This window comes from Scyliorhinus torazame, chromosome 6 (genome assembly GCF_047496885.1).
Source record: "Scyliorhinus torazame isolate Kashiwa2021f chromosome 6, sScyTor2.1, whole genome shotgun sequence".
In the NCBI taxonomy this organism is placed as follows: domain Eukaryota; kingdom Metazoa; phylum Chordata; class Chondrichthyes; order Carcharhiniformes; family Scyliorhinidae; genus Scyliorhinus; species Scyliorhinus torazame.
The window spans coordinates 214,323,679-214,348,679 of NC_092712.1; the positions used below are offsets into that span (position 1 = coordinate 214,323,679).

The window sequence follows — 25,001 nt, forward strand, 5'->3', positions numbered from 1 at the left end:
TGCCGTTCTCACCGAGGAACTACACCACAAGCCCGGTGGTGGTGGCTACACTGAAGATTTGGGGACAGTGGAGACGGCATAGGGGAAAGACTGGAGCCTTGGGGGGGGTCCCCGATAAGAAACAACCATAGGTTTGCCCCGGGGGGGATGGATGGGGGATATGGAATGTGGCAAAGAGCAGGAATAACGTAACTGAAAGATCTGTTTGTGGATGGGAAGTTCGCGAGTCTGGGAGCGCTGACCGAGAAATATGGGTTGCCCCAAGGGAATGCATTCAGGTATATGCAACTGAGGGCTTTTGCGAGGCAACAGGTGAGGGAATTCCCGCAGCTCCCGACACAAGAGGTGCAGGACAGAGTGATCTCAAAGACATGGGTGGGGGATGGTAAGGTGTCAGATATATATAGGGAAATGAGGGACGAAGGGGAGACTATGGTAGATGAACTAAAAGGGAAATGGGAAGAAGAGCTGGGGGAGGAGATCGAGGAGGGGCTGTGGGCAGATGCCCTAAGCAGGGTAAACTCGTCGTCCTCGTGTGCCAGGCTAAGCCTGATTCAGTTTAAGGTATTACACAGGGCACATATGACTGGAGCACGGCTCAGTAAATTTTTTGGGGTGGAGGATAGGTGTGCGAGGTGCTCGAGAAGCCCAGCGAATCATACCCATATGTTTTGGTCATGCCCGGCACTACAGGGGTTTTGGATGGGGGTGACAAAGGTGCTTTCAAAAGTAGTAGGAGTCCGGGTCGAACCAAGCTGGGGGTTGGCTATATTTGGGGTTGCACAAGAGCCGGGAGTGCAGGAGGCGAGAGAGGCCGATGTTTTGGCCTTTGCGTCCCTAGTAGCCCGGCGCAGGATATTGCTAATGTGGAAAGAACCAAGCCCCCGGGGGTGGAGACCTGGATAAATGACATGGCGGGGTTTATAAAGCTAGAGCGGATTAAGTTCGTCCTAAGGGGGTCGGCTCAAGGGTTCACCAGGCGGTGGCAACCGTTCGTCGAATACCTCGCAGAAAGATAGACGGAATGGGAAAAAGAAGGCAGCAGCAGCAGCCCAGGATCGGGGGGTGGGGGGGGGGAGGAGGAACCAGAAGGACTCTCAGGGTTGTTAATATATACTGTATAGTATGTATAGGTCGTTGCTACAGATAATTATATATTGGACTGTTAAATTATATTTTTGGAGAGTGTTACTTGTGACAAGGCAGTTGCCAATTAGGGCTAGTTTTCATTTTTGTTATTTATTATTTATTCATTTTTTGTTTATAAAATAGGTAATTGTTATTTGTGTTGTTATAATATTGTGTAAAGGATGCACAATGTACTGTGTTGGTTGACCAAAAATTTTCAATAAAATATTTAATTTAAAAAAAAAGGAAATCTATATTGGTTCATAGTGAAATAATTTTACATATTTCAAAAGCTATAAAAGCAAATGGATGAAAGTTTATCTTTTGTAAATGACTAATCCAGAGAGAGATTATAGCGAGACTAGCATAATATAATTAATTTCATCAACCAGCGAGCTGGCTATGTAATCCACATAGAATTTACGGCAGTAGAAGGCCATTCGGCCCATTGGGTCTGCACCAGTCTTGGAAAGAGCACCCTAGTTAAACCCACGCCTCCACCCTATCCCCGTAACCCAGTAACCCCAGCTATCCTTTTTTGGGGGGGCACTAAGGGCAATTTTATCACAGCCAATCCACCTAACCTGCACATCTTTGGATTGTGGGAGGAAACCGGAGCACCCGGAGGAAACCCACGCAGACACGGGGCGAATGTGCAGACTCCGCACAGACAGTGACCCAAGTCAGGAATCTAACCTGGGACCCTGCAGCTGTGAAGCAACTGTGCTAACCACTGCTACCTTGCTGCCACTATATACTCAGTCACTATATACATGTGACTTTGTATCATGCCAATGACTTTGTAACATGACCTGGGGCACCATTCTCTGGCCGCGCAGCGCTCGGGTGAGAGCGCAACATGGCCGTAGATTCCCGGGAGCAGCCCCTGCGCCTGGTGGGATTCACCCAAGTCCCGCGAGGAGTCGGTATTCGGAATTCTGCCCAAAAGGAGCAGGACCAAACGGCACTCGCGGAAGTAAGCCTACCTACCCGGGATACACCGGCCTTCCTCAATTTTCTGGCCTCCCCAGCGAGGCTGCATCCAGGGGCTGATCAGTGCTGGTCCACAAGAATGTGGACAAGGCGGGACGGCACCCGGGGGGATCACCCGGGCCATCAGAGAGCCTGGGTGGTCAGGGTCAGTGCAGGATTGCCCCATGGCACTCCCCCTGGAATGTGGGCACCTTGGCACTGCCACCCTGCCAAGGCTCAGGTGCCGAAGGGGATCATCCCCATGAAAGGAGGCTGGAGGGGGATTGAAGGGTGCGGGTGTGCAAGGCAGGTCGGTAAGGGCCTCCAGGCGGTTGGGAGTGAAAGGTTGGGGTCCTGGAAAGGAGGGGGGCTCTAAAAGGCGGCTTGGGGGTGGCCTGAAGAGGATGGCCCCCAGGGACTTCTTAAGGCCTTGGAGGTCAGTCCAGCTGGTCACACTCCCCGAGCTGACTGCTGCCACCACCACCACATCAGGAACCCCCAGGTGAGACGGCAGTCAGAGGGCTGCTGGATCGCAGGCTCCAGCTGGGTCCCAGTCAGATGCTGAGCCTGTGATACAGAGGAACCCGGAGCTGATTGAGATGATAGGATGCAACTGGGACATTCAGTCGGAGATGTCAGCGTCACTCCAGCAGATCCGTAGCCGCCTGGAGGGGTCCCAGAGGCTACGTGCACAGGAGATGGTGCCGGCAATGCGGAGCACTAAGGCCAACACTGCTAGGGTGGCGACCGCAGTGGAGAGCCTGGTGCACATCAGCACCATTAGTGAAGGTGTCCAAGGCGTCGCACAGTCGAAGACGGCCATGGCTGAGGGTCTCGGCAGAATGTCCGACTCGCTGGGGGATGTCACCCAGTACCAGGCCTACCTTGATGAGGTTCTGCAAGACATTTCCCGCTCTCACATGGGCATGGCCGAGGCACTGCAGAGCTTGTCCCAGTCGCAGGTGGGCATTGCCGAAGGTGCTGCAAAGCATGTCCCAGTCACTGAGGATCATCACTGAGGGCATTGACACGATGGTGCATGGGGTGCCGCCAGGGATGGCAGAGCCTGATGATGCAGGGGCAGCCGTGGCTCAAACAGCTGCCCCTCCATCCCAAGGCGGACGGGTGTAGGTAGGGGTTGGGAAGGGGTACTGGGGGTTGGGGGCTTGGGAGGGCGGCACCATCAGGAGATTGTGTGATTATAAAATACATTTAAACACACTTGAGCACAACCAGTATGATGCCTCTGCCACGTTTTTCTGAAATGCTGGTCGAACTCCGATCCCTTGGCCAATCTCTCCAAGCATCTCCCCATCCCCATGGCACCCACTCACTCTCTGGCCGTGGACATGTCGCTGGAGCTGTGTCCAATATCCTGGGTGTTCAGGTGTTGGCTGCTGCGTGTGTGGTGTTGCCTCCCACAGCATTCAAGCACAGTGCCCAGGCATCAAGGTGTGATTGGGATGCTAGGCAATGACTCCCACTTGCTACATGGCCCGTCCACCCACAGGTTGTGTGAAGTGCTCACTTAACCACGATTGCCAATTCCCCATCAACTGCCTTCCGCTGCATGGCCAGAGGCCTCGGCAGTCGGTGGGGCAGATGAGCAGGGATAAAGGTTATCCCCAAACGGGGAAATGATCCAGGGGTTGGCATGGTGGTGCTGCGAGTAGGTGCCCCTTGGTTGCCCCCCCACCAGGAGCCATGGCAGCCCACAATTGCGGGGGTGGGGTGGGGGGGGGGCAGCAATCACAGACCCCCAGGCTCTTTGCCTGTGAGCAAAGATGGCTGCTCACTTCCTTGGCTCCTCATAGAAGCCCTTCTGCCATGTTCATGTTTTTCAAAAGGACTACTAATTGGCGCCAGCGTGACCACTTGCTGGGGAGGCCATTGGATATGGGGTGGCTCCCATTAAATGTATGGAAATGAGGCTTAAGAGGTGATAATTGGTTTCTCGCCACGTTCCGGCGAGATCCCGATTTCGTCTATGGGAGCGCGTTGGTTGCATCACAAACTATTCGGCGTCTGGCGTGGTTCTCGTTGATCACCTCTCCCGCTATTCACCAGCCTCATTTCGCTTGAGCGCGAGTGTAACGAGGCCGGAAGATCACGCCCTTGGTGTGGGCTAAACAGTTCAGAAACTCCCCAGGGCCCAAAAAAGTGACTGTGTGTCATTGAATAGCAGTGGGGAACTTGCCGGCTGAGCCGGCGGGAAACCCTCTGAAAAACCTGCCACAAATGAACTTAGAAATGTTTCCAGAAAATCACGCCCCTGGAGGTTTTGTGAGGATATCTTTGGCCAAAACCAGATAAATCAACACCAAATGTGGTGGAATTTCAACTGCAGATTACACCCATCGTAAATTGAGTTTCTGTGATTTTATGTTAGTTTGAAAAATTTTAACTGGAAGTCCCACCTACAAAACTGACCACAATCCCAGATCAAATTATCACCACAGACAAGATTGTACTAATTGTATCAGTTTGTGGACCTTTGAGGAGAATCGGCAAATTAAGCTTTTATTTTTAGGGCATTGTTGGACACATTTAAAAACTTTTATTCTTGTTAATCTGCTAAGAAACTGATTACAGTACACCAAGGAAACAAGTAAATGTTTTTGTCATGATATGCAGACACACACAATGATATACAGACAAGCAGCTAATGGACACAGAGAACAGGACATGACCAATAGGCAGGCAGGACATTCAGGGGTGGGATCTGACTATAAAAGACACGAGGCACTCACACTCCGCCTCTTTCCACTGATGAACACCTCGAGAGTCAGTCAAGGGTGTTGTTACAATCCCACGTGGCTAAGAGCTAGTCTGGTTCAGTCAGACAGAATAACCACACTTAAGTTAGCAGAGAGTCGAACTCACAGAGAACTGTGCTAACTGCTATTAGTTCAATAAACCTGATTGAACTAACTTCAAGGTCTGGAGTATCTTTCTGATCTAAGCTGCATCCAGTTGCAGCCAGTGTTAGACCAGTGTACCTGGTATATTCTTTTATATATATTGTTTTGTATATTCTTTTAAAGTTATTTTCAGTATTTCAAATTGGGGTATTCATAGGTTGCCAAATAGCCACTAATTAATAAAATGTGAAAACTATGTCAACTGTATTAATAAATCTACGTCCAGTTACCACTCTTAAATATATCATTCTATTTAATTACATTTTTTAGATTGCTTTTTACATGTTGCCTGATTATGATGGTGTGTGGCAGATGTTTACACTTGGCAATGCATAAGTGAGTTTGAACAGATATTTGAGCAAAAAACACTGCAAACGAACTCAATTTTAAGTGTAATTTACCACAAGGCTGCTGATTGAGTCCAAAATGGAATGTGCAAAGTCTATAACCAATATAGTCATAACAATTGCCCATGCAATGTACGATTGCAACACTTTAACTACTTCTGCCTTTCTTTTTGCCTTGTTGAAGACAGGAATCCGTGTGCTCCTCATTTGTGCAAGCATGCATTCTCTCTCACACACACAACACACACATACTGAGGTGGTGTATGCAATTTTGTGGGTTTTTCTATAGAATAGGAATTAGAAACTTTTCATTCTGCTTTTGAAAACAAGAAATTGCATCTACAGTCTCGCAATCAATAAATTACTTCTGAAGTGTCAACTTGGTAACTGCAGTCAAGTGCAGTAGCCAATTAGCATGTGCAAAGTAGAGCTACATTTAGGAAAATTAATTTTGTTCTGAATTGGAGAGGTGTGCCATGCTGAGGAGCTGAAATACAGTGGTGAACTTTAACCCCTTCCTAAACAGGTGTGTTGGGGTCAGGTTAGATGCTGAAATTGACAAAATCTCAAGCCTGACTCCAAAAAGCCCACTCCTGGCTTTAATGGAGGCAGGGCAAGGGGTAAGCAGCCAATTTAAATATTATATTTTAATAAGACCAGCAGTCGCTGATTTAACCTACTTTGCAGGTTTAACAGTGGCCGGCCATGTTTCTCAGGCCATGGGAAACCTGGAGGCTGATGGAAGGGGAGGACAGCTTTAAGTGAGAACATAATTGCCATTACAGTACTGCTATGGGCCAGTAATGGCAGGGGTACTTCCTCCCAACCCCGAAGCACCACCTGCATTGGATATTCCCAAAGACCCCCAAGATTGGGGGTCCCCCACCCCACCCTGGGATCCCAGTAGCAACGGCAGGTTTTCTACCTGCTCCTGTGGTCTGATCTGGAGTCCAATAAGGCCAACTGTCAATCAGGCTGACCTGCCGGTGGGGAACTTGTCAAAGACAAGTTGAGACTCCACAGCGTACTGAGAAACCCACAGCCTGCCCTGTTAACATTGTGACTGTTTAATGTTGCTCATACCACAATTTATACATTTAAATGCTGAACTGGTAATCTGAGTTAATCTCTGTTTCTAAAATTGAACCTGTTTATCTCCTGCATTACACAGTTAGCCACGATACTTTACGTTTTTTTATTTTTTTATTTTTTTTAATTCTCCTTTTTCACATTTTCGCCCACATTTACATCCATCAACAATAAACAATAATCAGCAAGATATGTCAGTCCCCATAATAACAACGATCCCATCTACCCACCAACCCCCAAACCTCAACCCACATGTTTACATAAACAAATGACAAAAAGGAATCAGGGATTACCCGTAGTCACCCTTAATCTTACACAGCTCCCCCCACTCCCCTCCCCAACCCCCCACCCACCCCAGGTCTCCAGCTCCGGCCGTCCACTGCCTCTTGTAAAACTCCTCCTACCAACCTCGGTTCCTTCCCCCCAACTTTCCACCCCGGCTAGACCACTCGGACCCTGTTCTGCCAGGCTCCGATGGCCGCAGCCCCTCCCCCCACCTCTCCTGTTCACTGGCTGGCTTAAACCGGCCAGCGTGGAGGCCCCCGCCCGGGTCCCTTTCCCACTTGCCCGGCCCTAGGAAAGCCCAAAGATCCCCTTTTAGCACACAAACCCTGCATATCCACCTACACCCCAAAGAACCCTCATTTTGAGTGAAAGTCCCGTCCCTTCCCTTGTCCAAATATATACCACATTGGCTCCTTTAGTCTCTACATCCGCGCGCAGTGATACAAAAAAGAAGAAAATACAGTCATGAGGTTACATCGGCACATGGCCATTCCTCAATTTGTCAGTTCTGCCACAGTCCTTCTGCTTTAGCAAACTCCTCCGCTGCTTCCGCCGTTCCAAAATAAAAGTCCCTGAGCTTGTAAGTCACCCTCAGCTTCGCTGGATATACAATGCCGCACCGCACCTTGCTAATGTACAGTGCCCTCTTCACCCGGTTGAAGGCAGCCCACCTCCTTGCCAGCTCCACCGTAAAGTCCTGGTATACACGTATACCAGCTCCAGCCCACTGCACCACCCGCTTCTGCTTGGCCCAGCTCAGGACCTTCTCCTTCACACTGTACCTACGGAAGCACAGAGTCACTGCCCTTAGCGGCTTACTCGCCTTTGGTACAGGCCTCCATGACCGATGAGCCCGATCCAGTTCATATCGGGAGGGATCCTCCCCCTCCCCCAATAGTTTTGCCAGCATCGTGGCAAAATACTCAGTCGGCTTCGGTCCTTCAACTCCTTCGGGCAGCCCCACAATCCTCAAATTCTGTCGCCTGGATCTGTTTTCCAGGTCTTCCATTTTTCCTCGCAGATCCTTGTTAGTGTCCATCACCTTCCGCATCTCTTTCCCCATCGAGGCAAGTTGATCACTGTGATGCACGAACGTCTCCTCCACTTCCTTCAGCGCCTCCCCTTGCTCTAGCACCTCCGCCACTGTGCTCGCCACCTCCGTCCTCACCGGGGAAACCGCCTCCTCCACCAGCACACTCAAAACCTCCCTCATCTCCTTCCTCACCGTCTCCATGCATTTCGCACTCTGCGCCAACTGCTTTTCAAATTCCGCAGCCATCACCTTAGTTATTTCTTCAGCCGTAAGCAGTGCGGCCTTCCCTGGTGCTCCAGCCTCCATTTTCCTTGGTGACCCCGCGGTGACCTTTCCACTCCCCGATGGACCTTCAGCTGTTTTTTTTTCCGGCCGTTTTCTTGCTCACCCTCGACATTTTTCTTTGTTTTTTTTTTCCTCCTGTGTCTTCACTGTGCCTCCTCCGTGCCTTCTCCCTGCTTCTGCCGCCTCCGTGGACCCTGGGACCGGGCTTAAAGCCCCGAAAATGCCGTTCCCGAACGGGGGCCCTCCATTGTGCGGCCGCCTCCCGCCCGCCGTCACTAGAAGTCCCCTTTACGTTTAATTAATTAGCATAGAGCGAGCACATGCTTGAAGAACATTCAGGACTATCACCCTGAGAAGAGCAAAATTCATTTCCCCAGTCTTTTTAGACTTAGCTCTAGAGGGCAGTAGTAGGTAAACTACACATATTACTCAAGTCACCATTTCTGGAACCTGCTCGGCATACAGCTTGTACATTGTGAGTTGCCTCCCAGACATTTTAGGCAGTTGCTTTGCAGCTTAAAGCTCATGTATTTATATTTCTTGATATAATCTACAGGTTATATGAAAGACGCTTGTTTGTCATAATTACTTCGTCACCCCTCTGCTCGCTGACCTGTATTATCTCCTGGTACACCAGTGCTTTAACTTAAAATTCCCATCCTCATGTTCAAGCCCCCTCCCTATTTTGCAATCTCCTCCAACCCTACAAACTCAAGGCTGTGCCTTCGTCCAAGAATGGCTTCTTATGCACCCCTTTGACGAAGTAATAAGCAAACTACATTTTATTCTGATCAAAACATGCTTTGAATCAATGAAACCTTGAACACTGAATCTAGTTTTAGTTACCAATAAACAAGTGCTGTATGCACTTGGCAGTATGGAGCCATTGGTTCATGGGATGTCGGCATCGCTGGCTGAGTCAGCATTTATGGCCCATTCCTAGGGGATGGTAAGAGTCAACCACATTGCTGTGGGTCTGGAGTCACATGTAGGCCAGACCAGGTAAGGATGACAGATTTCCTTCTGCAAAGGACATTAGTATTTTTACGACAATCCTTTCATGGTTATCATTAGACTGTTTTAATTCCAGAATTTTATTGAATTTAATTCCACATTCGAACCTGGGTCTCCAGAGCATTTCCTTGGGACTCTGGATTACTAATCCAGCGACAATACTACGAGGCCACCCCCTCCTCATTTGAGGGAAAATTGGGGCTTTTCAGTCTGGAACAGAATAATTGAAGAATTTGCTGTTGTGTTTATCTTTATAGTCTAGCCTTGAAGAATAGAGCAAATGCCTATTATGTGGTTTGCAGTTTCCTTTTTCTTGACAGAGGCAGGCGGAAGCACAGAGTGTCGGGTGGTGTGTAGGTGGCTGAAGCAGTCAAAGGAGACTTAAATAGACATAATGAATAAAGAGGACTGGAGAGAGAACAGACTGAATAGCAAACTGAGGAAGCCACGGTAGAATGGAAAGAAAGCAGGGGATTAAATGGTGATAATGAAGATGAGTGGCAGGAAATAGGACGAAAAGAACGGCACAACTGGATAAAAATGAGGCACAATGGGTAAAGAAGATGACGTGCGGGCCATCAACCTGGTCAGAAGCCACGAGTTGCAGAATGAGCACAGGGAAGGAAGTGGAGAGGGGATGTTATATTATGTGATCGTAATATGGCGTTACTCTTTGCTTTACTTCCAGAGTGGTCTGATGGTTAGATTTCAATGAAACTACCAATCTTCAATTTAAAGCAAATTAGATTTAATGAGTAACGAATATAAATACCAATGAGTTTGTTCACTCTTACAGAACTATAACTGATGCTAAAGTAAATCAGAAGAAATATTAACTATGTTTAACTACACGTGCCAACTGAGCCATATCTCTCTAACACTGCTGTCCAGTCACTCCTGGTTCAAAGAGACCCAAGATCCTCTGAGTTCAGTTTATATACCTGAATCTAGTGCTGCCATCCAGTGGTTGTTTACCACTATGATGCAGTTGTTAACCCTTCATATACCATCATATATACAGATCATTACAGGGAAGTCACAGTGGAGTGTGGGGAAGCCAACAGAAGAAGCTAGATAGAGAGAATGGGGCGAAGACAGTGAGGGCCAGATGCACAAAGAGATTAGATGACATTGAGATGACAATGAAGATTTGTTGCTAAAGACATAAAAAAGAAAACTGGATGCCCACAATAATCACTTAAAATCATGACACTGTACTGAGGGGGACAGAAAAATCTGGAGGATGTTTGGAGAGACCGGTATCTTTCGGAAAGGGGGCAGCTTCACTGTGTCACAAACCTTACAGGAGTAAATGTTGGGAGTAACTGAAATACAATATGGGTATTTGGGAAATTTGAACATCACCAGGTTAAACTAGGTGTGGCACCGAGTCATGACTGAAGTAATATGTGGTGGTCTCCCTGCAGGTACGGAAATTGAATACTATATGATAACTATCAATAGATTTCCATGGAATTCCTTGCAGTATTTCTCAAGCTGGATCAGAATATACAGGATGATATTTTCCAGGCCTTCCCGCCAGGGGTATCTTCTGGTCCCACCCAATGTGATCCCCCCCCCACCGTTCATGGCGGGTTCCCCAGTGGAGGGATGGGCGAGTCACACAAATCACCGTAGAGACCGGTTAGACCTGAAGATCCTGCTGGCGGCCAATGGCGAGCTGCCTCTGCCACCGGAAGACATGCTGCGGAGGGGTGGGTTGGGGGTAATTCCCATCCAGGGGGAATCCCGCCCATAGGCTGTTTTTTTTCGCTCCTGTTCTTTTGGGCGGATTTGGTGATGGGAATGGAAAATCCCCCGAGAGGTCCAAATCGCGTTTTATGTTGGCTTGACTGAATGATGCATATGGGACTTGGTGGTGAAGAGAGGTGTTGTATTCTCCTTTCAACCTGATGGACAAAAGCACAGATACAATCATCATTTAAGAATAAACACCTTTGTGAAAGTGTGATTTTCATTTTACAGCACAGGATTTGTTTGAGACCATCTGCTGGTTGGGTTTACCATCATAATGGAGTCAACAAAAAACTAATTATTGACCGTATGGAATGGTCAATCCCTCCCTCGCGGACGTCTAGAGGCACTGAAATTTGCAGGGTCTATAAAGACGCCTTTATTTGTTGCACTCCTTTCCCAGGTGGAGTATTAAACTCGCTATCTGTTAGTTCATGTTCATTGTTTTCTGGGTTTGTTTTGAAGAATTCTTTTGTAGATGCAATTTAAATAGGTTTTAATACTCCACACTCATTTCTTCCCCGTATCCTCAAGGCATTTTCCCCAGACCCTATGCTATTCATCATTCGTGTTTTTATTTGTGACTTAATGATAACTCTATGCTTTTACAGACGCTCCCACAGAATGCCCCTGTATTGCTATGGCTTCAAGGTGGCCCCGGAGGCTCATCAATGTTTGGGCTTTTTGTTGAACATGGGCCATATGTTGTTACTAAAAATCTTACATGTAAGTATAACTTTGATCTTATAAGTTGGATATGTTGATTCAATATCCCAAAATCTAACTGTTAGTCTTCCTTTGAGATGTGTGTACTTTTTTCTTGAATGTTTTGAAGAGGCCGCTCTGTTATTAAAAAATACACTTGTTTGAAGTTTTCAATATATTCTGAATTATTGTTTCCTGCTTTAATGTAAAAGACTAAGCTGAAATGTATATAGGTCGCTAACTGATGTTGAAATATTTAACTGTGTGGTTCCAGAAAGGGGCTACAATCGTTCTTTTTTACAAGTGCCTGTTTTCGGCTTGGACATTGCCCATGCACAGAAGCACACTGCACAAGGATAAATTATCATTCATTTTACTTGACGATTGTATGATTGCAGAAATGTCACTCACTTCACTTCTCCATTACTCACCCCACCCCCATTGTTGCGGGACAAAATCAGTGAAAGAGAGGTCGGGTTTTGTTGGGGTTGTGAGATAGCACTGTGTCTCCACTAACTAGCGTATGCTATTTCAGATGGGAAGGCAGCAAATATGACCCTATTATTTAAGACTGGAGAGAGACAAAATGAGGAATTGCAGACCTGTTAGCTTGACATCAGTGGAAGGGAAAATACTAGAATCTATTCCAAAGAATGAGATAGCTGGGCATTTCGAAAAGAATGGCAGAGCCAACATAGATTTATGAAAGACAAATTATGTTTGTCAAGCCTGTTGGGAGTTTTTTGAGGATGTTACTAGCAGGATAAAACAGGGAGAACCAATAGATGCAGTGTATTTGGATTTTTGGAAAGCTGTTGATAAGGTCTCCCACAGGAGGTTAATAAAAAGAAAAATTAGAGCTCAAGGGATTGGGGGAAACATACTGGCATGGATTGAGAATTGGTTAATGGACATGAAACAGAGTAGGGATAAACAGATCATTCTCCGGTTGGCAGGCTGTGACGAGTGGGGTACTGCAAGGATCAGTGCTTGGGCAGCAGTTATTCACAAACTATATCAATGATTTGGATGTGAGGTTCAAGTGTAAAATTTCCAAATTTACTGATGACATGGAATTTGTGGGAATGTGAGTTGTGAGAAGGGTTCAAAGAGGCTTCAAGGAGATTAAACAGGGAAAGTGAGTTGACAAGAACGTAACAGATGGAATATAATGTGGAAAAATGTGAAGTTATCCACTTTGGCAGGAAAAACAGAAATGCAGGCTATTTCTTAAATGGGGAAAGATTGAGGTGTTGATATCCAAAGGGACCTGGATGTCCTTGTCCACAAGTGGGTAGGACCTTCCAAACCCACAACCTCTACCATCTAGAAGGACAAGAGCAGCAGGTACCTGGGAAAACCACCAACTGGAGGTTCCCCTCCCAAGTCACTCACCATCCTGACTTGGAAATATATCGCCATTCCTTCACTGTTGCTGGGTCAAAATCCTGGAATTTCCTTGCTAACAGCACTGTGGGCGTACCTACACTTCAGGGACTGCAGCAGTTCAAGAAGGCAGCTCACTACCACCTGCTGAAGGACAACTAGAGATTGGCAATAAATGCTGGCACAGCTCACAATGCCCACATCCCGTAAAATGCATTTTTTTTAAAAAAGGAAGCTAACCTGCTGGTGTAACAAGCAATTAGGAAGGTAAATGAAATGTTTGACATTTTTGAAAGAGGATTCGAGTACAGGAAGAAGGAAGCCTTGCTGCAGTTGTGTGGAACCTTGGTGAGACCACACCCGGAGTATTGTGTGGAGCGTCAGTCTCCTTACCTAAGGAAGGATATACTGGCTATAGAAGGATTGCAGCAAAGGTTCATTAGACTAATCCCTGGGATGACAGGCTTGTCTTAATGAAGAACAATTGAGGAGATTGGGCCTGCACTCTCCAGAGTTTAGAAGAACGAGAGATCATCCCATTGAAGAGTACAAAATTCTTACAGGGATTAACAGGGTGGCTGCAGGGAGGATGATTCTCCTAGTTGGGGGTTGGAGCAGGGGGGTGGGGGGGTGGGGGGGGGGGGGGGGCTGTTGGGGGGGGGCGAGTTCTTGTTCCAGGGGACAGTGTCAGAACAGGAGGTAGGCCATTTAGGACTGAGATGAGAAGGGATTTCTTCAGTCAGAGGGTGATAAATCATTGGAATTCTCGATCCCATAAGGCTGTGGAGAATCAGTTATTGAGTATATTCAAAGCAAAAGTTGATAGATTTCTAAATAACATTATAGGGAGAGTGCAGGAAGATGGTATTGAGGTGGAAGATCAACCATGTTCTAGTTAAATGGTAGAGAATGCTCACATTCTTCCATGTTCATTAACTTTCCTATACAGAACTCCTTATATGTATGAATATCATTATACTGTTTGCAACATATATCCAGCAACTCGAAGCCACAGCTCCAAATTGTGGTGCAGATTGGGAACTTCAAGTTGCAGAAATGCAGCCGATGCCCATCCATCTTTGTGAATCTTTATGAAAATCTTTCATTACAGTTGAATATTCAAATTAAGTATAAAGTTACTGCCTTAAAAATAGTGGCATTGAAATTCATGAGCTGATCTGAACTTTGCTGCTCTTTCTGTTCTTGACAATTATTTTGTTCATGGGATTAGTCTGGCTGGAGATTGGCATAGCAACACATTACTTGGTGCAAACATGGGGTTTCTACCTTTGCTTTAAGTGATACCGCCTCAAAAACATTTGACCAAACTTATAAAAATGTAAGGATTTTGTAACCAATTGTATTGGTTTTGAGAAATAATCATCAAGGAGGCCTAATTTTTAAAATTTTATAATCAGTGACCTTTGTTTTCAAATCTATTTTTTTTTTCATATGTATATATATATTCATCTAGTGGAGGCGCGAAAGGTACCATGGACATCAAAATATTCAATGCTGTACATCGACAATCCTGTAAGTTTTCTTAATATTATATATTATTTGCATAACTTATTTAGCGGCAGGTTTTGGAAGGGTTGTATGTCGAAGAGGTGGCCTTATGAGAGCCTGTCTACAACAAAGTGTCGCTGAAAGAAAATCCTAGAATTTACAATGCATAAGGAGGCCATTTGGCCCATCGAGTCTGCACCGGCCCTTGGACAGAGCATCCCACTTAAGCCCACACTTCCAATCTATCCCCATAAACCCAGGAACCCCACCTAACCGATTTGGACATTAAGGGCAATTTAGCACAGCCAATCCACCTAACATGCACACCTTTGGACTGTGGGAGGAAACCGGAGCACCCGGAGGAAACCTTCGCATACACGGGGAGAACGTGCAGACTCCGCACAGGCGGTGACCCAAGCCGGGAATCGAACCTGGGACCCTGGAGCTGTGAAGCAACTGTGCTAACCACTATGCACCATGCTGCATGTTCTGACTCTATCTGGGAATTTTCTTGATTGATGAGAAATCCCTGTTTCCAATTTCCTGCACTTCACTCAGTTCCACGAGTACATCGGCGGTGAACCTATGATTTTCATTACAAGCTTGGTGCTTCAAACTATAAATATTGCAATAGCATAATAAATACTAAATTATTTGGTGCACCAGTGGTACTCACAACTTCTTACATGGCCCAAAAAAGTTACAATTCGACCAGCAGATAAAGCAAAACCCCAAGTTTACAGACAACTTCCAAATCTGAATAAAAGTGAAACTAATTGATGGCAAATTATACAGTTACACCTTAAAATCAGCCGGTTGGGGAGAAATATATTCTGCTTCCGTGTTACGTAGCGTAACTGTCAAAGGTTTTGTTCATGCTTGTCGCAGGAAAATATGTTTATATATAGCGCAAGCAAGTCAAGAATCCAGAAAATTAGGCAAAAATTTTCAGGGTCCATCAATTCTGGCCCCGGGTCACTGTCCGTGTGGAGTTTGCACATTCTCCCTGTGCCTGCGTGGGCCTCAGCCCGACAACCCAAAGATGTGCAGGGTAGGTGGATTGGCCACGCTAAATTGCCCCTTAATTGGAAAAAAATAATTGGGTAATCTAAATATATAGAAAACAAAGAATTTTCAGGGTCCTCTGGGGAGAGGCAGGAAGGCTTGTGAGCTGACAAAATGGCTAGGGCAAGATGTGGGAGGACTTCCCAAAGCCTTCTTACTGTCATGCCATATTGCCAGTAAATTGGTCCTGTTGTGTGGTCATTTGAACCGTTTAAAGTGGCCTTTTAAGGTCCACTTTCCACCTCCAGGGTAGACAAAGAGCCGGTATAAATGGGTCTTTTTCTGGGTGGCAAGATGTAACTAATGAGTGCCACAGGGTTCGGTCCTTGGGCCCCAGCTATTTACAATCTATATTAATGACTTGGATACATGGATAGAAGGCTCTATGGCCAAAATTGCAGATGACACAAAAATAGGTGGAACAGTAAGTTGCAATGAGGAAATAAGAACCTTACAAATGGATATAGATAGGTTAGGAGAGTGGACCAAAATGTGGCAGATGGCGTTTAATGTGGATAAGTGTGAGGTCATGCAGTTTGGTCGAAAAAATGGAAAGGCAACTTATTATCTAAATGGGGAGCTCCTGTGCAGAGGGATCTGGGTGTCTTTGTGCATGAGTCACAGAAAACGAGCATGCAGGTGCAACAGATAATAAGGAAAGCAAATGCAATGTTGGCATTTATAGCAAAAGGAATTAAGTATAAAAGTAAGGAAGTGTTGTTGCAACTACACAAGGCATTGGTAAGACCGCACCTGGAGTATTGTGCACAGTTTTGGTCCCCTTATTTGAGGACCGATGGGGGCGATTCTCCAATATGGAGCCCAAGTGTTCGCGCCGTCGTGAACGGCGTCGCGTTTCACGACGGCGCGAACTGGGCCCGGGTACGACCGATTCTGGCCCCCATAGGGGGCCAGCATGGCACTGGAGCGGTTCACGACGCTCCAGCCTCCTTTGGCGCCGCGCCAACCCGCGCATGTGCAGTTGGGCCGCGCCAACCTGCGCATGTGCAGGGGACTTCTTTAGCGCGCCGGTGCCGACCAACATGGCGTCGGTGTGCAGGGGCCGGCCGCGCCAGAAAGTAGGCCCGGAGGGGTAGAGGCCGGCCCGCTGAACGGTGGGCCCCGATCGCGGGCCAGACCCCATTGAAGCCCCCCCCCCGGTGAAGGAGCCCCCCCCCCCACAGGCTGCCCCCCGACCGTTCGTGCAAAGTTCCCGCCGGCAGCAACTAGGGGTGAACGATTCTAGCGGCCCGCGGCCGGCGCCGCGCCAAACGCGACGGTGCAAATGGCGCCGATTCTCCGCACCTCGGAGAATTGCGCGCAGGCGTTGTGGCGCGGTTGCGGCAATTCTCTGGCCCGGCGCAGGGCTCGTGAATCGCCCCGATGTAGTGGCATTGAAGGCAGTTCAGAGGAGATTCACTAGATTGATTCCAGAGATGAGGAGTTTGTCATACGAGGAGAGATTGAACAGTCTAGGCCTATACTCTGTTGAGTTGAGAAGAATGAGAGGAGATCTAATTGAGGTGTACAAGATGCTAAAAGATATGGATAAAGTAGGTGTGGAGCTGATGCTTCCTCGTGTGGAGCATTCTAAAATGAAAGGTCATAATCTTAGAATAAGAGGTATCAAATGTAAAACGGATTTTAGGAAAAACTACTTCTCCCAAAAGGTTGTCAATCTGTGGAATTCTCTACTCCCGAGTGCGGTGGATGCAGAGACAGTGAGTAAATTTAAGGAGGAGTTAGACAGATTTTTAATTGGTAATGGGTTGAAGGATTATTGACAATGGGCAGGCCGGTGGAGTTGAGGCCAGGATGGGATCAGCCATGAACCCATTGAGGGTGTTAGGCTTGGGAGGCTAAATTGCCTACTCCTGCTCCTAGGTCATGTGTTCTGGGGAGGAGATGCTCTGGCTGATTTCACAATCCAGTTCTTGGTCTGTAACGTTGTAGGTAGCAAATGAGGAACATATCAGCCATGATAGAATGGCGGAGCAGACTCGATGGGCCGAATACCTAATGCTGCACCTATGTCTTATGAACTTACCCTTGACTTCCGGTTGCGGCAATGCGGAGCTAAGCTGCACGTTTCGGCTGCTCCCGCGACAACGGACTTTTGGGCTCTCCAGAGGAGCACCAACAGAGCTTTTTTTGAATCAATCCCATGTGGGAAGGTGCAGTAAGGTCCCCCCTTACAATATATGGCAGAAATTAGCGGTGGAACGACGAGGAAAGAGGCCCTGGAGCAGAGACCAAAACGAGGGGAAAAAAAGCAAGATGGTGGAACAAGAAGTGTTCACGCACCTAAAGGGACTGAAGGCAGACGTGGTCATGCTTCAGGAGACACATCTGAAGGTGGCAGATCAGGTCAGGTTAAGGAAGGGATGGGTAGGACAGGTGTTCCACTCGGGGCTGGCTGCGAAGAATAGAGGGGTGGCAATACTGGTGGGAAAGCGGGTGTCGTTTGAGGCCAAGAACATAGTAGCGGACAAGGGAGGCCGATACGTGGTGGTGAGTGGTAGGTTGCAGGGGACAGAGGTGGTACTGGTGAATGTATATGCCCTGAACTGGTACGATGCTGGATTCATGAAACGGATGTTGGGGCGTATTCCAGACCTGGAGGTAGGGAGCTTGATAATGGGGGGGGGATTTCAATACTGTGCTGGACCCAGCATTAGATCGCTCTAGATCTAGGACGGGCAAGAGGCCAGCTGCGGCCAAGGTGCTTAGGGGGTTTATGGATCAGATGGGGGGAGTGGATCCGTGGAGATTTGCCAGGCCTTTGGCCAGAGAATTTTCTTTTTTCTTCACGTCCATAAGGCCTACTCCCGGATAGATTTTTTTTGTTCTGGGCAGGGCATTGATCCCGAAAGTGGAGGGAACGGCGTATTCGGCCATAGCCATTTCAGACCATGCCCCGCATTGGGTGGAGCTAGAGCTGGGGGAGGAGAGGGACCAACGCCCGTTGTGGAGGTTGGATGTGGGACTGCTGGCAGACGAGGAAGTGTTTGGGGGGGGTGCGGGGGTGTATCGAAAGGTATCTGGAGGCCAATGACAACGGGGAGGTGCAGGTGGGAGTAGTATGGGAGGCGCTGAAGGCGGTGGTCAGTGGAGAGTTAATCTCCATCAGGGCTCATAGGGTGAAGAGAGAGGGCAGGGAACGGGAGAGGTTAGTGGGGGAGATTTTAAGGGTGGACAGGAGATATGCAGAGGCCCCTGATGAGGGACTACTCAGGGAGAGGCAAAATCTCCAGACGGAGTTCGACCCGTTGACCACAGGGAAGGCAGCGGCACAGTGGAGGAAGGCACAGGGGGCGATATATGAATATGGGGAGAAGGTGAGTCGGATGCTGGCACATCAGCTCCGTAAGAGGATGGCAGCGAGGGAAATAGGCAGAATCAAAGATGGCAGGGGAACTACGGTGCGGAGTGCGGGGAAAGTGAATGAGGCTTTTAAGCCCTTTTACGAGGAGCTGTATAGGTCCCAGCCCCCAGGGGGAAAAGAGGGGATGCGCCGATTTTTGGACCAATTGAGGTTCCCGAGGGTGGAGGAGCAGGAGGTGGCTGGTTTGGGGGCGCCAATTGGGGTGGAGGAGCTGGTTAAAGGATTGGGGATCATGCAGGCAGGGAAGGCCCTGGGGCTGGATGGGTTCCCGGTGGAGTTTTATAGGAAGTATGTAGACCTGTTAGCCCCGTTGCTGGTAAGGACCTTTAGTGAAGCAAGGGAGGGGGGGGACCCTGCCCCCGACAATGTCGGAGGCGACGATCTCTTTGATCTTGAAGCGGAATAAGGACCCACTGCAATGTGGGTCATATAGACCGATCTCGCTCCTTAACATAGATGCTAAGTTGCTGGCAAAAATGTTGGCCATGAGGATTGTGTCCCGGGGGTGATTCACGAGGACCAGACGGGGTTCGTAAAGGGTAGGCAGTTAAACACTAATGTGCGAAGGCTCCTAAATGTGATAATGATGCCATCGGTGGAGGGAGAAGCGGAGATAGTGACAGCCATGGACGCGGAGAAGGCCTTTGATCGGGTAGAGTGGGAGTATCTCTGGGAAGTGTTGAGGAGGTTTGGGTTCGGGGGAGGGTTCATTAGTTGGGTTAAGCTCCTGTATAAAGCCCCGGTGGCGAGTGTGGTCACGAACTGGCGGAGGTCGGAGTATTTCCGGCTGTATCGAGGGACGAGGCAGGGGTACCCCCTGTCCCCTCTGCGGTTCGCATTAGCAATTGAACCTTTGGACATGGCGTTAAGGGAGTCGGGGAAATGGAAGGGGGTGGTTCGAGGGGGAGAGGAACATCGAGTGTCGCTGTATGCAGACGACCTGTTGCTGTATGTGACGGATCCAGTGGAGGGAATGGTTGAGGTCATGCAGATCCTACGGGAGTTTGGAGACTTTTCGGGCTACAAGCTCAATGTGGGAAAGAGTGAGCTCTTTGTGATCCATCCGGGGGACCAGGGAAGAGGGATAGACGACCTACCGTTGAGGAGGGCGGAAAGGAGCTTTCGCTATTTGGGGATTCAGGTAGCTAGGAGCTGGGGGCACTGCACAAACTTAATTTGACGCGGTTGGTGGAACAGATGGAGGAGGATTTTAAAAGGTGGGACATGTTGCCACTCTCGCTGGCGGGTAGGGTACAGTCGGTTAAAATGGTGGTCCTCCCGAGGTTTCTTTTTGTATTCCAATGCCTCCCAATTGTGATTACTAAGGTCTTCTTTAAGAGGGTAAGCAGGAGCATTATGGGATTTGTGTGGGCGAGTAAGACCCCGAGGGTAAGGAGGGGGTTCCTGGAGCGTAGCAGAGATAGAGGAGGGTTGGCGCTGCCGAATTTGGATGGTTACTATTGGGCAGCCAACGTGGCAATGATCCGTAAGTGGGTGATGGAGGGAGAGGGGGCGGCATGGAAGAGGTTGGACATGGCGTCCTGCAAAGGAACGAGCCTGGGGGCGCTAGTGACGGCACCGCTGCCAATCTCGCCAACAAAGTACACCACGAGCCCGGTGGTGGTGGCAACGCTAAAGATCTGGGGGCAGTGGAGACGACACAGGAGAGCGTTGGGAGCCTCGGTGTGGTCCCCGATCAGAGACAACCATCGGTTTGTCCCAGGAAGGATGGACGGGGGTCGAGCTGGCATCGGGCAGGGATTAGAAGAATGGGGGACCTGTTCATTGACGGGACGTTTGCTTAGGGGCGCTGGAGGAGAAGTTTGGGCTACCCCCGGGAAACGCTTTCAGGTATATGCAAGTGAGGGCGTTTGTGAGGCGGCAGGTGAGGGAATTTCCGCTACTCCCGGCACAGGGGATTCAAGATAGGGTGATTTCGGGCGTATGGGTCGGAAAGGGCAAGGTGTCGGCGATATACCAGGAGATGAAAGAAGAGGGGGAGGCTTTGGTAGAGGAGCTGAAGGGTAAATGGGAGGAGGAGTTGGGGGAGGAGATTGAGGAGGGGCTATGGGCTGATGCCCTAAGTAGGGTTAATTCCTCTTCCTCGTGCGCCAGGCTTAGCCTGATACAATTTAAGGTAGTTCATAGAGCACATATGACGGGGGCGAGGCTGAGTAGGTTCTTTGGGGTGGAGGACAAATGTGGGAGGTGCTCAGGGTGTCCGGCGAACCATGTCCATATGTTTAGGTCATGCCCGGCACTGGAGGGGTTCTGGAGGGGAGTTGCGGGAACAGTATCTAAGGTGGTGAAAGTCCGGGTCAAGCCCAGCTGGGGGCTAGCACTATTTGGAGTAGTGGACGAGCCGGGAGTGAAGGAGGCGAAAGAGGCCGGCATTCTGGCCTTTGCGTCCCTAGTAGCCCGGCGAAGGATCTTGCTAATGTGGAAGGAGGCGAAGCCCCCCAGCGTGGAGACCTGGATAAATGATATGGCTGTGTTTATTAAGTTGGAAAGGATAAAGTTTGCCTTGAGAGGGCCTGCGCAGGGGTTCTACAGGCGGTGGCAACTGTTCCTAGACCATCTCACGGAGCGTTAGGTGAAGGTCGGACAGCAGCAGCCCAGGGGGGGGCGGGGGGGAGGAGGGTCATCGTTCGTGTGTGTGGGGGGGGGGGGGGGGGGGAGGGGGGGGGGGGAAAAGGGGGGTTCCTTTGGGGGGCATTTGAGCAAGAAAACACATGAATGATCCGGAAATTGACATGTACAGGAAGAACCCAATGTATAAAATTCTGTATCTTATTGACTTGCCATGTTCATGTCTGGCCACGCGAGTTCTCTTTCTCTTCTTTGTTACGGGGGGGTGGGTTTGTTTGTAAGGTGGAAAATATTGTTGAAAAATTCTGAATAAAAACATATTTAGAAAATAAAAATAAACTTACCCTTACCACTTGCCTTCCCACATATTTGTATGTCATCTGCAAACTTTTCAACGGTGAAAATAGTGAAAGCACTTCACTTGTCCATGTAATTAATATATATTACAAATAATTGTGGCTCCAGCATGTATCCCTGTGGCACTTAATGAGTTACAGGTTGCCATCCTGACAATGTCCCTCTTAATCTAACTCTCTGTACTACCCCAACACCAAGGGCTGTTATATGATTAAGTCGCCTTTTGTGCGTTACCTTATCAAACACTTTTTGGGAATCCAATTATATTACATTTACTGGTAATATACTTGGATATCCTGCTCATTACCACTCAAAGAATTCTAATAAATTTGTCAGGCATGATTTTCCCCTTCATGAAGCCATGCTGACTCTGGTTGTATTTTGCATTTCTAAATGCTCTGTTATTACATCCTTTATAATGGTCTCTAACATTTTCTCGACAGAAGTTAAGCTAATTGGCCTATAGTTACTTGTTTGTTGTCTCCCTCCTTTTTTGAATAACGGTGTTACATTGACAGTTTTCCGATCCTCTGAGGTGGGACTTTTCCCGAATTTAAGGATTCTTGGAAGATTGCTACCAGTGCAAGAATGTTAATTCAGCAGTAAATTAGAAGGGTTTTAGCGGCAATTTAATCAAAAGTGGAAGGGTAATTAAATGTTGATATGTTTCTTTGCAATAATCCATTGGTTTAATACATCCTTGAGTTTCATTTACTATCACCTTCTGCTGCTTTAGGATTCTTGTGTCAAAAAACAGTGCCAGGTTTTTCCCATTCTGTTGTTCATTTGTAATACGATTCCATCAATTTATGTAAAAGTCTCTTCTATTGCACTCCAAACATCACACTTTGTTCAGTTGTGGGGGGGCGATTCTCCGATATGGAGGCCAAGTGTGAACGCCGTCGAGACGGCGCGACAGGGCCCTGGCACGATCTATTCTGGCCCCCTCAGGGGGCCAGCACGGCGCTGGAGTGGTTCACGCTGCTCCAGCATCCTTATGCGGCGCCAAATGGGCGCTGCGCCAACCCGCGCATGTGTGGGGAACGTCTTACGCACGCCGGCCCCTCATCAACATGGCGCCGGTGTTCTGGGGCTACGCGCGGAAGGAGGGGGGGGTGGGGAGAGGCCGGCCCGTCGATCGGTGGGCCCCGATCGTGGGCCAGATCCCATTGGAGGCCACCCCGGTGAAGGAGCCCCCCTCCCTCCCCCACAAGCCGCCCCCCCCCAGCGTTCCCGCAGAGTTCCCGCCGGCAGCGACCAGGGGTGGACAGCGCCGGCGGGAACCTGTCGTGTCGTAGCGGCCGCTCGGCTCATCCGGGCCGGAGAATCGCCGCTCGCCGGTTCTCCGAGCGGCCCGGTGCGAATCGCGTGCAGCTGGATTCCGGGGGGTGGGAGAATTGCGTACGGGGGTCAGGGTGGCGTGGCACGATTCGCGCGGCGCCCCAGTGATTCTCCCACCCGTCGTGGGGGAGGAAGAATTGCGCCCAGGTTATTATTCCCAGCTGTTTTGGTTGACCTTGAGATACACTGTTGTCGAAGTAATCATAGAAATTGCAGCATTGAACAAAACTATTTGTTCCATCATGCTTGTGCCTGATCCAGCTGTTCGGCGGCACCTTTATTTCCATTTCTACGCAGAGACATTTCTCTTAACCTCTTTACTGAGCAATGATTGATGATCACTCATTACTGAATCTCCAACCATGAGAAATTCCCAGTTTGTGCTACCAAACCCATCACAACTTTAAAAACCTATTATGTCACTTCTTAACCTTTCCTGTTAGCTAACCAATCCTCTTTACATGCTAAAATGTTACCCCGTACACCATGAACTTTTAATTTGTGGAGTAACCTTTAATGTGGCACTGTTTCAAATTCTTGGAAATCCAAGAACAGCACATATACAGGTTCCCCTTTTTTCTTGAACCCTTATAGTTTCCTTTTTTAAGTGCTTCTTAAGGAATTTCTAGTGCTGATGTACCTTACAGATGATCTTCAGCTAACTTGACATTTGTAGGGAGCACCCAAAACTGAACATGAAAATTCCCTGTGTTAGTGGGGAAAAAGTCCAACATTTAAACATTTTTCTCATTAACTATGTAATTCTAGGGTGGTACAGTGGTGCAATGGTTAGCACTGCTAGCTCATGGTGTCGAGGACACTGGTTCGATCCCAGCCCCGGGTCACTGTCCATGTGGAGTTTGCACACTCTTCCGTGTCTGCCTGGGTCTCACCCCCAAACCCAAAAATGTGCTGCGTACGTGGATTGGCCACGTTAAATTGCCACTTAATTAGAATTTCTTTTGAAAAACTATACAATTCTGGTGAATCTTTGCAGTATCCTTTCCATGATTCCAGCACCCTCTTCATAATAATGTCCCCATGCCTGTCCAGCTGTAGTTTAATCAATGTCATGTGAAAATTCCCTTATTTCAGTATTCAGCTGCTTGTTTATCAAACCTTGGGGTGAAGTTGGTCTTTGGCAGTAATGCAAAACTGGCAATAATGAAATGCCGGTCCGTGAGGACATGGCACAGGTGCCACGCCATCTCCTTGTTGAGGCGAAGCCTCCTGCGGCACGCGCTATACATCATTTGTTAGAATGACCAGCGACGCCTGTACACTGGGTCACTGCGGGACTCCCCCTCCGGGTCTCTCCCTGGCCTGATGGGCGGCCGGGTCCTCAGGGTGTGGAGTGGGGTCCGACAAATTGGTTGCCACCTTGAGCATCTGCAGATGCTGCTGCTGCTGCCGTCTCTGGCGTCAGTCTGCATCGCATAGCACCAGCACCACTAGGGCAATATCTGCGTCCAACATCCCTGCCATAGCGTTCAATATCTGTAAGGACTTGGGAGAGGGTATTATACTGACACACAGCAGTGGCTCCCACCCTGGAACCCTCCATTCCCCACTGATCTCCCCCACCCCTCCACCCAGAAAGTCCTGCCCATGCACACCCGGCCTCAGCGGGCCCCCCTCACCAGACCCCGGACACCCGCTCACAGCATCAACTAGACCGAGCGCAGGTCCCCTTCTCATGGCACTCACCCACTCTCCGGAGTGTCCCTTGGAGCTGTGTCCTATCCTCAAGGGTTGCCCCTGGAAGGGGTACACATGATCCAGGGATTGACATGGTGGTGCCAGGAGCGGTTGGCCTCCCAGCACCTCTCCCCCAC

At 48.7% G+C, this 25,001-nt stretch overlaps 1 protein-coding gene across 3 annotated transcripts in view; it reads left to right on the forward strand.

The window, feature by feature from the left end:
* The window catches only part of cpvl (carboxypeptidase vitellogenic like), a 172,763-nt gene that overhangs the window by 36,044 nt on the left and 111,718 nt on the right, over positions 1 to 25,001 (forward strand). For all 3 annotated transcript variants that reach the window (XM_072509389.1, XM_072509388.1, XM_072509390.1), the window contains exons 4-5: positions 11,441 to 11,555; positions 14,395 to 14,453. In XM_072509389.1, the coding sequence (XP_072365490.1) occupies positions 11,441 to 11,555; positions 14,395 to 14,453 (174 nt within the window). The remainder of the gene's footprint in view (positions 1 to 11,440; positions 11,556 to 14,394; positions 14,454 to 25,001) is intronic.